This window comes from Xenopus tropicalis, chromosome 9 (assembly GCF_000004195.4).
Source record: "Xenopus tropicalis strain Nigerian chromosome 9, UCB_Xtro_10.0, whole genome shotgun sequence".
NCBI classification, from domain to species: Eukaryota; Metazoa; Chordata; class Amphibia; order Anura; family Pipidae; genus Xenopus; species Xenopus tropicalis.
This window is the reverse complement of record NC_030685.2, coordinates 73,984,315-73,999,563: the sequence shown is the minus strand read 5'-3', so window position 1 is coordinate 73,999,563 and position 15,249 is coordinate 73,984,315. Positions and strand designations below refer to the sequence as shown.

The 15,249-nt window shown below is 44.8% G+C and overlaps 1 protein-coding gene across 1 annotated transcript in view; it reads right to left on the bottom strand.

Moving 5' to 3' along the window:
- The window catches only part of acvr1c (activin A receptor type 1C), a 45,243-nt gene extending 30,206 nt beyond the window's left edge, over positions 1–15,037 (bottom strand). The window contains exon 1 of the mRNA XM_002933270.5: positions 14,786–15,037. Coding sequence (XP_002933316.2) covers positions 14,786–14,990 — 205 coding nt within the window. The 5' untranslated portion in view covers positions 14,991–15,037. The remainder of the gene's footprint in view (positions 1–14,785) is intronic.
- Positions 15,038–15,249: the final 212 nt, after the last annotated feature.

Sequence of the window (15,249 nt, the reverse complement as noted above, 5' to 3'; positions counted from 1 at the left end):
ACCCTCGTGAACATTTGTCATGCTTATGTTGCTCCCCAACTCTTTTTACATTTGAGTCTTGCTCACAGGTAAAAAAAGGTTGGGGACTCCTGCTCTAGGGGTAAAAAGCAGGCTGACTCATCATAGAATATGGCTTTTCTAAACAGATTGCTATGAGTAGGTCTAAACAGGGATTCAAAATAGGCCCTGGCATTTCAAGTATACAGAGGCCCCAAACAACACCCTCCCCCCCCACTTGTCCAATAAATAGTGACTGCCTATGGCATCTTACAGTAGCCCCTCTGGCATTTGCCAGAACCCACAGATTGCCAGTCCAAGCCTGGCCACCAGCACAAAAAGCTTATTTCATATAATATTTTCCATCCTGTTGATGCAAAATAAATAGATATTTCAACCTTTTCTTTATTTAAACCTCAGTACACAACAAAGCAAATTTCAAGTTTCAAACAGCCTTGAAAAACCAACAAAAGCCCAAAAGCTCAACACACTAATTTTGCAGGTCGGAAAGTCAGAGACCAATTCTGTTTAAAAGCAGAAAAGTATGTGAACATTTCTATATTTTACAAACCTAAGAGCCCATTACCCTTGTGTAAGTGTTGTTTTTAGAGTTGCATGAAAGAAGAGAGAGGATAGGGTTGGGAGGGGGAGAGGCAGAGACAATACGGAAGACCTTGGTCTAGCTAACTTCCAAACTGTTTACTTCTAAATACTACATGAGGCCCTAAATAACCAGCTTGATGTAAAAAGTTTTCTTTCAAGGTAGATTCTCCCCTGAAATTACACTCACAAACACATCACAAAACTCACAAACACATATTCAACCCTTTCGACTTGTTCTTGAATCCCCACTCCTGGCTCTACCTGATCAGATCTGATCAGAAAACCCTGCACTACACTGATGAGCCCCAAGAACGGTGAAACCGGTCTGTAGTTGGGAATCTGATCAGCTATTATCCTGGCTTTTGCTTCAAAAACCCAATGGGTGAGCTTTAGCCTATAGGATAAACCCATGTAAATGGGATTATTTTGGGAGCCTTAAGGAATTTGTTCCCAGAATCCCTTTGGTCCACTGCTGGAGAAGCACCTAAAACCATTGGTGACGAACATTTTCCATTAAAGATAAATAACAGACTCCTCGGGAGGATTTGGGTACCCAATGTGACTTTCCGATGCTCTTATTTACTTCTAATGGCAGTCAGGCAAGACTAGGGACAAACAAGCAAGCAACTCAATGGCAACCAATAATAATATAATAATAATAATTCAGCAGGGAAATTGGTGTGTTGGTTGGTGGAGCACTTTATTGGAGCAGTAATACAAGACCTGTTTTAATGATAGCTATGGTAGAATAGTAAAGAAGTGTCCAACATAGCTTAGAGACTTAGGTCAGCTGGGAAGAACACAGATATATCTCAGCCTGATGTTTTATCCAGGCATAAAAGTAACACAGGTCCTAGGTTTGGTTCTAATATTCTAATTTACTGAAAATTCTAATTAACTAGTGGCACTTCTGACTGATAAACAACTCACAGTGGCTGCTGAGTCCCATCAACCCTCCAGGATGTTTGAGGAGTCACTAGAATTTATGGGGCCTCAGTGGTACTGGGAGCAGTCTGGGCAGAATGGCAACAAGGCCAACACCCCACAAGATCACCTTGGGTCACATCAGCCCCAGTGTTGAAGGGGTTCTTTGGCTGCATATAACCATGAAGGAGGAATCCATTGGGGGTACCATTTAATTGAATTAAAGGAGAAGGAAAGGCTAAGTCACTTGGGGGTGCCAAAATGTTAGGCACCCCCAAGTGACTTAGAGCGCCTACCTTGTACCCCGGGCTGGTGCCCCTGTACGGAGGGAACAGCACCAGCCCGGGGCACCTGTAGACACCGCTTCCTCCTTCCTTTGCGCGCTGCCGGCGAAATCCGCCGGCCGGCGCATGCGCAGTAGAGTGAAAAGCCGACTTTAATGTTTAAGTTCGGCTTTTCACTCTACTGCGCATGCGCGCGCAAGCGAGGAGGAAGGAGGAAGCGCCGGCAGCTACCCCGGGCTGGTGCTGTTCTCTCCGTACAGGGGCACCAGCCCGGGGTACAAGGTAGGCGTTCTAAGTCACTTGGGGGTGCCTAACATTTTGGCACCCCCAAGTGACTTAGCCTTTCCTTCTCCTTTAATGTATTTTCAGTACACAATACTGGGGCAATGTTTCTGTGACGTGCCGTACTGGGCAGAGTTGCCGAACCTGAAGGGACACTACCATCACAGTACAGGTATGGGATCCCTTATCCGGAAACCCGTTATCCAGAAAGCTCAGAATTAAGGAGCATAGAATCATAGACTCCATTTTAATCAAATAATTCCGAATTTTAAAACTGATTTTCTTTTTCACTGCAGTAATAAAATAGTACCTGTACTTGATCCCAACTAAGATATAATTACCCCTTATTGGGGCAGAACAGCCCTATTGGGTTTATTTAATGGTTAAATGATTCCCTTTTCTCTGTAATAATAAAACAGTACCTGTACTTGATCCCAACTAAGATATAATTACCCCTTATTGGGGGCAGAACAGCCCTATTGGGTTTATTTAATGGTTAAATGATTCCCTTTTCTCTGTAATAATAAAATAGTACCTGTACTTGATCCCAACTAAGATATAATTACCCCTTATTGGGGCAGAACAGCCCTATTGGGTTTATTTAATGGTTAAATGATTCCCTTTTCTCTGTAATAATAAAATAGTACCTTGTAATTGATCCCAACTAAGATGTAAATAATCCTTATTGGATACTAAACAATCCTATTGTGTTTAATTAATATTTTATTGATTTTTTAGTAGACTTAAGGTATGGAGATCCAAATTACAGAAAGACCCCTTATCTGGAATACCCTTGGTCACGAGCATTCTGGATAAAAGGTCCTATACCTGTACTTGAATTGACCTGGAAAAAAACATTCTTGTTTTTTCAAATGAGGAGTGATGGATTTACTTTCATTTTAAAAAAGGTGTAAAACCTTTTCAGGATGCATATGGAGATATCTACTTTGTTGTGGTCATGAGATTATAATGGATGGATTTCTTTATACAAGAAATGTGGGGAGACAAGAGCAGTTGGTTCAGGTATTTATATAAAATATAACTAGCCAACCTATGGCCAATTAGGTGTGTTTGAACTACAACTCCCAGTATCCCCTAAACATCGTCAGCATATACTACACATACAACAGCCAAGGCAAAATGCACATAGCTATTAGAATTTCTGCGAATGATTATTTAGCTTTATAAATGCAACAAACACCGTTACAGCTTGTCCTTGAATACTTCAGGATGTTTTTTTTTTTTCCTTTTTAAGCGTTCCTGCATTTTAATAGCAGCAGGATAAAAGCATTATGCTAAATACACTAGCACTCTTAAAGTAAGGGAGCCAGAAAAAAAACATTTCGATTGTTAACGGCAAAATGTTTCAAAATCGGCGTCCAGATGAAAAAGCGGCAGCTGTTTCTGGGTGATAAGCTGTCGCAATGAGTTAGTCCCTGCAAAGAGCACAAGGCTAAAGGTCAGCTGTAGAAATACAAAGAGTACACATACATACTGCTAGCTATATCTCCCCTCTTTAAATTGCTATGATACAGCTTTACTGCCTCGGTATAATATCTGCACCGCGGCAAAAGCTTTGGGAAATAACCCAGCTAACTGCATAGTTTTTATTAGGATCACTTAGCCTTTTGGATCCGGTAGTGTGATGATGATGGCATAGAACTTTCTCCATGTAGCAGCTTCATTACCTCATAGAAAACATAAATGCAGGATAATTTTATATATATATATATATATATATAAATGTAACACACACAGAAGTGCAATGAAGTGTTATATCCAGCCCATAAGACGCCAGCCCTGACTGAATTAGCTAAAAAAGCTCTCATTCACAATTAGTCTTCATTAACATTATCTAATGACATCATCCTAGCAGGAAGTGATGTCAGAATGGAACAGGAAGTCAGAGGTTATAGTTGATAGTAATGTCTAAAAAACATACCATCTCTCATAAAGTGCTAGCCAAACCAATGGTGTATAGCGACAATATCACACCAATGGTTCAGCAATGTCACACCCAAACAGGACAGGCAGTGTCAAAAGGTGTTTCTTGACTGGGATTTAAAACAGGCCCAAACATCCATTACCAGCCCATTAAATGGTGACCGGCTATGGCAGGAGTCCCCAACCTTTTATACACATGAGCCACATTTAAATGGTAAAAGTGGGAAAAGAGATATAATCAGCTATTTGGTAGCCCCAATGTGGACTGGCAGCCTACAGAAGGCTCTGTTTTGGCATTATATGAGGTTTTTATGCAGCAAAAACTTGCCAGAAATTCAAAATTCAAAAATAAGCAACTGCTCTAAGGCCACTAGGAGCAGGGCAGGAACTAGGGGTAGGCAGAAGAGGCATGTGCTGGGGGGATGGGTGCTGGCACGTACCTCTTCTACTCCCCTACTCCATTCCTTTGTCCCCCTACTGCTGGTTCATTCCTTGTCCTGATGGCGCATTGCGCTCCTCCACCCCTAGTTAGTGCACACTCAAGAACAGATGTGTGCAAGCGCACTAACAGTACCACAATAGGAGGGGAGAAGTGATTAGTGCGGTGGGTGAGGGGGCTGGCCAGGCGACCAAATGTGCCTGGCTGGCTAGGCCCGGCACTGACTAGGAGCAGATTTCAAAGAGTTGGTAAACAATGTTACTCATGAATCACTGGTTGGGGATCACTGGTCTATGGCATTTTACATTTGCCAGAATCCACAGACTGCCAGTCCAGGCCTGACTTGCACTTCCGCAGAGTTGCACTTGGTGCCACTGCATCTACCCCACTCCTGTTGCCAATTGTCCACAAAGCTTTCTGCTAACGCTGGGAAACCCTGGAGCTACCGCTACCTCAAAGGTTTCTTCACGGTGGCCAACAACGATAGGTGCAGTGTACTTTTGAAACTAAGTGGTCATTTAATAAAAGTTGGGTGATACGAGACAGGGATGCACCAAATCCTCAGTTTGGGTAGACATCAATTTCTTCAAAACATCTTGCTGCATACTAAACCATATCTGAACTCTAATTTGCACATTCAAATTTTATATTTGTGCAAAACCCCAAAATTATACTTTTAATTTTCAGATTTAGTTCAGCTAAACACAAAGCAGGTCCGAATCTGAATCCTGAAGAACTGGGATTTGGTGTATCTATGAGACTGCAATGCAGACTAGAATATGGTGGCAGGTTTATTGCACTTGTATCCTGATTTGGTTGAATTATCCTGGACATAAGTAATTGCCAAACTTTCTTTTGACTCCCAGGTCCATGTGTGTATATGCCTGTCCCTAAAAAAATGTTCTATTATCATTCTAGATGACTTAAAGATGCAGTAAGCCAAACAAACTGGGCTTGTGTTTGAAACGCTTCCTGCTTCTTCTTTTCATCCAAAAATGAAGTTTTTTTTACATTTAACAGGAGAAATGAATCAAAGTTTTGTTTGAACTGTTACTCTGTCCCCTCCTTCCTCTGCATAAATCAGAAACAATAATGAGATGTGCGTTAAAGGAAAACTATACCCCCAGAATGAATACTAAACCAACAGATTGTTTATATTATGTTAAATGACCTTATAAAGAATCTCGCCAAACTGGAATATATATATATCAGTAAATATTGCCAATAAAAGTTTGCATGTTTCACTGTTAAATCTGTTGGTTATTTATATATTTATATTCAAGACCTTAACAGTGAGAAATATATATTATATGGTCTCTGTCTATTATTTATTGTTAAGTTAAATACTGGGCAGGGCCCACAGTCAGGGGAAGTCAGGAAAATGCCAAGAGCCAATAGAAAAGTGCACCCAAAAAAGTGCATACTTTTAGGCAAGATACCCGTGACAAGGCAGGACTTACATTTGAATTTGGCAACAAACATGGCACCATTACATCATGGTGCCAAAGGTCTGGCATGATGATGATAAAGATGATGATGATGATGATGATGTCAACACCCACGGCAAAAGTATAATGTAAGTACTTTCATGGTTTCCTGCCTAAACTCTCTCTGGAAATAACATACTCTGTCACTCTATTCATAAAAGCTTAGTTATGACTAAATAAATGGCAATTACAAATCTTTAACTCATTTTTAATAGTCACATTTAATGTTATGCCCAGGAACAAACCAAACATGACAATTTTACAGGGGAGCCATGACTCATTATAATCATTAAACGGCATCTTTAAATGGCAGAAATGCCCAGGGCATGCGGATCTGCAAAAAGAGCCAAGATTGCACGCAAATGGGTGAGCTTCTATGGAAAGTACAACATCTGCCAATTATTCCAGGTATCATGGTGCGATGTAATCATATGAAACAATCTTAGATGCACCGGGTGTATTTATGCATTAGAAATAATATAGCCATGGATACAAACCCCAATATGTAATAAAGGCACTAAGTTTGCAGATGTTTGATTTTAGAAAGATGACCAGTTAATACTACCTACTGATTGGTTGCTATGGGTTAATGTTCCTGGGCAAACTTAGTGCCTTTTATTATATATATGGGGGGAAGTCTGCACCAGGTATAGCAACCCATGGGAACCAGTCAACAAACAGTATTTACTGGTCCGCTGTCTAAAAGCAAGTCCTATGTTTCAACTCTACAACTATAAAGGCCCACAAACAGATACAATCATTTCACTAAAATGCACCGTTATAAATTAATTACAATCTACCATGTACAGCATGCCTACACAGCCACACCCTGCCCAAAAACTGTGTTCTGCATAATAAGGAAAATCTCATTCTAAGCAACAATATGTTTTATCATGCAAAAAAAATGGGGGTTTTTTTGGTAGACATCTCATTTAAAATTGTAAGATCTCAGTTCTCAGCAAATAAAAAGATGGCGTCAAGACATAAGGACATTCACAAGGTATGAAGGGGGAAAAAGTACCTAGGGCTGCTGTAAACTATGGGTCATACATCAGCCCTTTAGTCGCTTTATACAGCGATCTAATGACCAATCCAATCAGCGGGATATAAGTACAAGTCTCGATAGTAACTAACAGGGAATTATCTTTATATTGGACTATAAACAAGACAAGAAGGCAGTAAAGTCAGGGGAGAGTAGGTGGAAATAAACCCTTTATCTTTTCCCCTATTTTACACTGTCCCTTTCATATCTGGATAATGACTAGCTTATACGCAAAGGCTCATCTCAGCAGCCGCCTAAACATGGCAAACTGACACAGTGAGTAAGGCCGGGCTGTATAGTAACGCAGCTGTTAACGAGTTGGCCGGCCGCGCTCCCAATATGGTTGCCCCCTCATAGTGCATTTTATGTTAGTTACCCTGCAGTCGGGAAATCTTCCCTAGCTTATTCTCTTTATACAAATACACACAAGCCGCGGCTATATATCCTCACTGCTCTACTCCTGACCTTTTTTTAGAAGCGCTCCTGTATAAGAAGATTAAACTGGGACTCAGAGTTCACCCTGCAACAGCAGCTCTAATCCCATGCCGCGCTCTCTCTCCCTGGTAATGCCACATGCCCAGAGCCCTGACAGCACCACAGCCCAATGACATTTACTTAAAAGCAACTTCCATCATTGGAGTGTGCATAGGAAAGTGCCATGTCCTGTTCCCTCTAGGATAAGAAATGGGCAATAAATTGTTTCTCCAGGACAAGACATTTACTGCTGCCAGTCTTTACTGCTGCAAACCAATTAGTTAGTAGTAATCCTGGGCCAGATTCAATTCAATGAAAAAATATATCTCATGGTTTATCACCTGAAAACTCATGGCCGAGATTCAATTAAAGGAGAAAATACTTTTATCCAAATTTAGTTCTATTTTTTTTATCATAAACTTCAATAGAGTTGTCACATGCTAAACTGGGGGATAAGTTTTTCTGTAAGTTTTTCTGAATTGAATTGCATCTCAAATTGAATCTCTTCAATGAGTTTTCACGTTATAAACTGTTTTATCAATTAACTGAATCTGGCGCATTAGCCTATAATGTGTATTATATATTTATATACCTTTAAACTAGGCATTTAGATGAGTCCATGCATGGGAGACTACAACAGCTGCAGGTAAAGAAACTCAATAAGGGACCATAGATTTACCTCTTGACTTGATCTATATTTGGACTGGGGATAATAGCCCCTGGGAAGGGACTGTGGCTGTTGGATAGCAGGTATAGTAGGGAGAGATGGTGCCTATAGTAGCAGTGGGGGGATAATAGCCTCTGGGAAGGGACTGTGGCTGTTGGATAGCAGGTATAGTAGGGAGAGATGGTGCCTATAGTAGCAGTGGGGGGATAATAGCCCCTGGGAAGGGACTGTGGCTGTTGGATAGCAGGTATAGTAGGGAGAGATGGTGCCTATAATAGCAGTGGGGGGATAATAGCCCCTGGGAAGGGACTGTGGCTGTTGGATAGCAGGTATAGTAGGGAGAGATGGTGCCTATAGTAGCAGTGGGGGGATAATAGCCTCTGGGAAGGGACTGTGGCTGTGGGATAGCAGGTATAGTAGGGAGAGATGGTGCCTATAGTAACAGTGGGGGGATAATAGCCTCTGGGAAGGGACTGGGGCTGTGGGGTAGCAGAAATAGTAGGGAGAGGTAGTGCCTATAGTAGTAGTTGGGGGATAATAGCCTCTGGGAAGGGAGTGGGGCTGTGGGATAGCAGGTATAGTAGGGAGAGATTGTGCCTATAATAGCAGTGGCGGGATAATAGCCTCTGGGAAGGGACTGTGGCTGTGGGATAGCAGGTACAGTAGGGAGAGATGGTGCCTATAATAGCCTCTGGGAAGAGACTATGGCTGTGGGATAGCAGGTATAGTAGGGAGAGATGGTGCCTATAATAGCAGTGGGGGATAATAGCCTCTGGGAAGGGACTGTGGCTGTGGGATAGCAGGTATAGTAGGGAGAGATTGTGCCTATAGTAGCAGTGGGGGGATAATAGCCTCTGGGAAGGGATTGGGGCTGTGGGATAGCAGGTATAGTAGGGAGAGATGGTGCCTATAATAGCAGTGGGGGATAATAGCCTCTGGGAAGGGACTGTGGCTGTGGGATAGCAGGTATAGTAGGGAGAGATGGTGCCTATAGTAGCAGTGGGGGGATAATAGCATCTGGGAAGGGACTGTGGCTGTGGGATAGCAGGTATAGTAGGGAGAGATGGTGCCTATAGTAGCAGTGAGGGGATAATAGCCTCTGGGAAGGGACTGTGGCTGTGGGATAGCAGGTATAGTAGGGAGAGATGGTGCCTATAGTAGCAGTGGGGGGATAATAGCCTCTGGGAAGGGACTGTGGCTGTTGGATAGCAGGTATAGTAGGGAGAGATGTGCCTATAGTAGCAGTGGGATAATAGCATCTGGGAAGGGACTGTGGCTGTTGGATAGCAGGTATAGTAGGAAGAGATGGTGCCTATAGTAGCAGTGGGGGGATAATAGCCTCTGGGAAGGGACTGGGGCTGTGGGATAGCAGGTATAGTAGGGAGAGATGGTACCTATAGTAGCAGTGGGATAATAGCCTCTGGGAAGGGATTGGGGCTGTGGGATAGCAGGTACAGTAGGGAGAGATAGTGCCTGTAGTAGCAGTGGGGGGCTAATAGCCTCTGGGGAGGGACTGTGGCTGTGGGATAGTAGGTATAGTAGGGAGAGATGGTGCCTATAGTAGCAGTGGGGGGGTAATAGCCTCTGGGAAGGGACTGTGGCTGTGGGATAGCAGGTACAGTAGGGAGAGATGGTGCCTATAGTAGCAGTGGGGGGATAATAGCCTCTGGGAAGAGACTGGGGCTGTGGGATAGCAGGTATAGTAGGGAGAGATGGTGCCTATAGTAGCAGTGGGGGGGGATAATAGCCTCTGGGAAGGGACTGTGGCTGTGGGATAGCAGGTATAGTAGGGAGAGATGGTGCCTATAGTAGCAGTGGGGGGATAATAGCCTCTGGGAAGGGATTGGGGCTGTGGGATAGCAGGTACAGTAGGGAGAGATAGTGCCTGTAGTAGCAGTGGGGGGCTAATAGCCTCTGGGAAGGGACTGTGGCTGTGGGATAGTAGGTATAGTAGGGAGAGATGGTGCCTATAGTAGCAGTGGGGGGGGTAATAGCCTCTGGGAAGGGACTGTGGCTGTGGGATAGCAGGTACAGTATGGAGAGATGGTGCCTATAGTAGCAGTGGGATAATAGCCTCTGGGAAGGGACTGTGGCTGTGGGATAGCAGGTATAGTAGGGAGAGATGGTGCCTATAGTAGCAGTAGGATAATAGCCTCTGGGAAGGGACTGGGGCTGTGGGATAGCAGGTATAGTAGGGAGAGATGGTGCCTATAGTAGCAGTGGGGGGATATTAGCCTCTGGGAAGGGACTGTGGCTGTGGGATAGCAGGTATAGTAGGGAGAGATGGTGCCTATAGTAGCAGTGGGGGGATAATAGCCTCTGGGAAGGGACTGGGGCTGTGGGATAGCAGGTATAGTAGGGAGAGATGGTGCCTATAGTAGCAGTGGGGGGATAATAGCCTCTGGGAAGAGACTGGGGCTGTGGGATAGCAGGTATAGTAGGGAGAGATGGTGCCTATAGTAGCAGTGGGGGGGATAATAGCCTCTGGGAAGGGACTGGGGCTGTGGGATAGCAGGTATAGTAGGGAGAGATGGTGCCTATAGTAGCAGTGGGGGGGATAATAGCCTCTGGGAAGGGACTGTGGCTGTGGGATAGCAGGTATAGTAGGGAGAGATGGTACCTATAGTAGCAGTGGGGGGATAATAGCCTCTGGGAAGGGACTGTGGCTGTGGGATAGCAGGTATAGTAGGGAGAGATGGTACCTATAGTAGCAGTGGGGGGATAATAGCCTCTGGGAAGGGACTGTGGCTGTGGGATAGCAGGTATAGTAAGTAGGAGAAGGTGCCTATAGAAGTGGAAATTATAGCCTCAGGGAAGAGAAGTAACCCTTAATTTTTCTGCCCAACTTACTGACTTGTTACAGTTACTGAACCCACCAATAGCCAAAAGTTTCACAATTGAATAAGAACTTTGGGGGTAATGTAATAAAAGGCACTATGTTTGCCCAGAAGCAAAAACCCATAGCAGAACAGGCAGAATTTACTGATAACCTGTTTAAAAGCAAACATCTTATTGGTTGCTATGGGTTGGTGCTACTGTGCAAATTTAGTGCCTTTTATTACATACAGCAGTAAGTCTTTTATAGCCCTACTAAAAATAAATAATGCTGCCACTGAAAAGTATGAACCACTGCCACAGCCTTGTGTTAAAGTGAAAATATATCCCCTTTTTTCACGAATTCATTCAGCAGGACTTGTGTAAAAAAAAAAAGTTCATAAACAGTATATGAACTGCCAAAACTAAATACAGATTATTTACATGGGCATTCCTAATACCACTGACAGAAATGAAACCATAATAGTTCCCTAGGGAACCATCCCTAGAGAGCCCTCAGCTGGCATTGTTTGTAGAGAGTTGTAGTTGAACAATATATGGGGAGACTCTGGCTGCTGATCAGTGCTACATACTGTTCTACTTATTACTGGCCAGAAATTACTTTTCCATGTCTGGAGCTGATAGACATATACAGATCAGGTTACCCCTAACAAGGCACACGGGGAAAGATGCACACAACAGAAAGCCGCATCCTATGCTGCATAGCTGGAGCGTGAGTGCGCCAGTGCAACCAACTAGTGCAAAGTACAGGCTAATCGCTATAGGCTTTAGTACAAGGGCACTGCCCAAGTATCCAGCACAGGCTGCATCTGTCCAATGTAATAATGTAGCGCTGCAACAATCAGTCTCCTGCTATATACCGGTAGATGAGTAAAGCCGCTGCATCTTTATTAAAAACAATCAACGCACCAGAGGTCACCCCTTTAGATTAGAGGAAAGGAGTTTCCATTTGAAGCAGCGTAGGTGGTTTTTCACGGTGAGGGCAGTGAGGTTGGGGAATGCCCTTCCTAGTGATGGGGTAATGGCAGATTCTGTTAATGCCTATAAGAGGGGCCTGGATGAGTTCTTGATCAATCAGAATATCCAAGGCTATTGTGATACTAATATCTACAGTTAGTACTAGTGGTTGTATTTATAGTTTATGTATGTGAGTGTATAGATTGGTTAGTGTGGGTTAGGTGTGCTGGGTTTACTTGGATGGGTTGAACTTGATGGACACTGGTCTTTTTTCAACCCTATGTAACTATGTAACTAACTATCTGTAGCACATTCAGTGCGCTCCAAAATGGCATTATTCCTATTTCCAAACCTATATTTACTTTTGTTATTTCTGTTCCTAGAACTATACTGCTGTGCTAGCTGGACACTATTTACACTGATATAATACATACTTTTTACCCTTTATGTTCTGCCCAGAGGGACTGCAGCCCTCCAACTGTACCTAATGTAGCCCTCCAATAGCACCTAGTGCAGCCCTCCAACTGTACCTAATACAGCCCTCCAATAGCACCTAGTGCAGCCCTCCAACTGTACCTAATACAGCCCTCCAACTGTACCTAATACAGCCCTCCAATAGCACCTAGTGCAGCCCTCCAATAGCCCCTAAGGCATTCCTCCAATAGCACCCAATAGCACCTAAGGCATTCCTCCAATAGCACCTAAGGCGCTATTCCTCCAATAGCACCTAATGCATTCCTCCAATTGCACCTAATGCAGCCCTCCAATAGCACCTAAGACATTCCTCCAATAGCACCTAATGCATTTCTCCAATTGCACCTAATGCAGCACTCCAATAGCACCTAAGGCATTCCTCCAACAGCACCTAATGCAGCCCTCCAATAGCACGTAAGGCATTCCTCCAATAGCACCTAATGAAGCCCTCCAATAGCACCTAAGGCAGCCCTCCAATAGCACGTAAGGCATTCCTCCAATAGCACCTAATGAAGCCCTCCAATAGCACCTAAGGCAGCCCTCCAATAGCACCTAAGGCAGCCCTCCAATAGCACCTAAGGTATTCCTCCAACAGCACCTAATGCAGCCCTCCAGTAGCACGTAAGGCATTCCTCCAATAGCACCTAATTAAGCCCTCCAACAGCACCTAATGTAGCCCTCCAATAGCACGTAAGGCATTCCTCCAATTGCACCTAATGAAACCCTCCAATAGCACCTAAGGCAGCCCTCCAATAGCACCTAAGGCAGCCCTCCAATAGCACCTAAGGCAGCCCTCCAATAGCACCTAATGCAGCCCTCCAATAGCACCTAATGCAGCCCTCCAATAGCACCTAATGAAGCCCTCCAATAGCACGTAAGGCATTCCTCCAATTGCACCTAATGAAACCCTCCAATAGCACCTAAGGCAGCCCTCCAATAGCACCTAAGGCAGCCCTCCAATAGCACCTAAGGCAGCCCTCCAATAGCACCTAATGCAGCCCTCCAATAGCACCTAATGCAGCCCTCCAATAGCACCTAATGCAGCCCTCCAATAGCACGTAAGGCATTCCTCCAATTGCACCTAATGAAACCCTCCAATAGCACCTAAGGCAGCCCTCCAATAGCACCTAAGGCAGCCCTCCAATAGCACCTAAGGCAGCCCTCCAATAGCACCTAATGCAGCCCTCCAATAGCACCTAATGCAGCCCTCCAATAGCACCTAATGAAGCCCTCCAATAGCACCTAAGGCAGCCCTCCAATAGCACCTAAGGCAGCCCTCCAATAGCACCTAAGGCAGCCCTCCAATAGCACCTAATGAAGCCCTCCAATAGCACCTAATGAAGCCCTCCAATAGCACCTAAGGCATTCCTCCAACAGCACCTAATGCAGCCCTCCAATAGCACCTAATGCAGCCCTCCAATAGCACGTAAAGCCTTCCTCCAATAGCACCTAATGAAGCCCTCCAATAGCACCTAAGGCAGCCCTCCAATAGCACCTAAGGCAGCCCTCCAATAGCACCTAAGGCATTCCTCCAACAGCACCTAATGCAGCCCTCCAGTAGCACGTAAGGCATTCCTCCAATAGCACCTAATGAAGCCCTCCAATAGCACCTAAGGAATTCCTCCAATAGCACCTAATGCAGCCCTCCAATAGCACCTAAGGAATTCCTCCAATTCCACTTCATGCATTCCTCCAACAGCACCTAAGACATTTCTCCAGTTGCGCCTGATGCAGCCCTCCAACTGCGCCTACACATGGAAGGACCACAGTGACTACTCCCCCCATATTGCGAGACATGACTACAGAACTATTGCACAGAAGGTGCAGCAGAGGAATCTATGCAAGGGATAACCCACCAACACCTAGCCTAATTGGGAGGTTCTGCAGCAGCCGGTGCATTTTTATTCTGCCAAGTTGCACTGATGCTTTTGAAGACCCAGATATTTTCCTTACAACTTTGGCTGCCTGGACACTACGGCGGGCATATTATTATTATGATAATGGGGTATTATATGATATATCCTTGCAAATAATGTTTAAGAAATAATTTGTTCTAAAGCTAAAGGTGTTGAGTAGGTAGCCGTGGAAGTGGGGGCTGTTGGCTACGGCAGATATTTCATTGCCCCCACCCCCACAGAACAGGCAGTATGGCAGCACCCAAAGAAGATATTAAATGCCAATACAAGGCAATAAGGCTGCTCTTGCAGAATAGCATATAAGTTAGCCCTATGTAATTATAAGGGTATATGGACCCCTTCCCTGCCCCTACCCAGCCAATGCCCCCCCCAGACAAGGGCAGGATCCCTGTGCCAAGCCCTCTGCCAGTGACGCCACCTGTAGGATTAACCTTTGCCTGGAAGTTCGCAGCCCCAGTACCTGAGCAGAGAGAAGCGGCGGAGAGCAGGATCAGAGCAGCGCCCAGGGTAAGGAGCCCGGCCCCCGGCATGTTGCCCCCACATCGGCACAAGCAGTATCTCGGCCCCTGCTGGGCAAGCTGGCTTCCCCCCCGGTGCTGGGATGGCGGAGCTGTAAAGCGCAGCAGGACTTCAGTTCCCCGGCACTTTGTACACACTGATCCCATCCAGCAGCAGCGGCAGCAGCCAGGCCCCGCCCACTTCGGCTGGCCGCGGTCACATGTCTGTCAGTGTTTATGTGCCCTGTTCCCGGGGCAGGTACCGAGCATTAGTGCAGCACCGGGCTGGGCTCACACTCACTGCTAATGTAAAGGGGACCTCCACCCAATCTGTTCTTTAGATGTATAGCAGTGAAAATGTGACTGGAACTAACTTCTAAATAAAAGTTATCTGAGGAAATGTATCTGCTGTTAAAAGCATTGTATA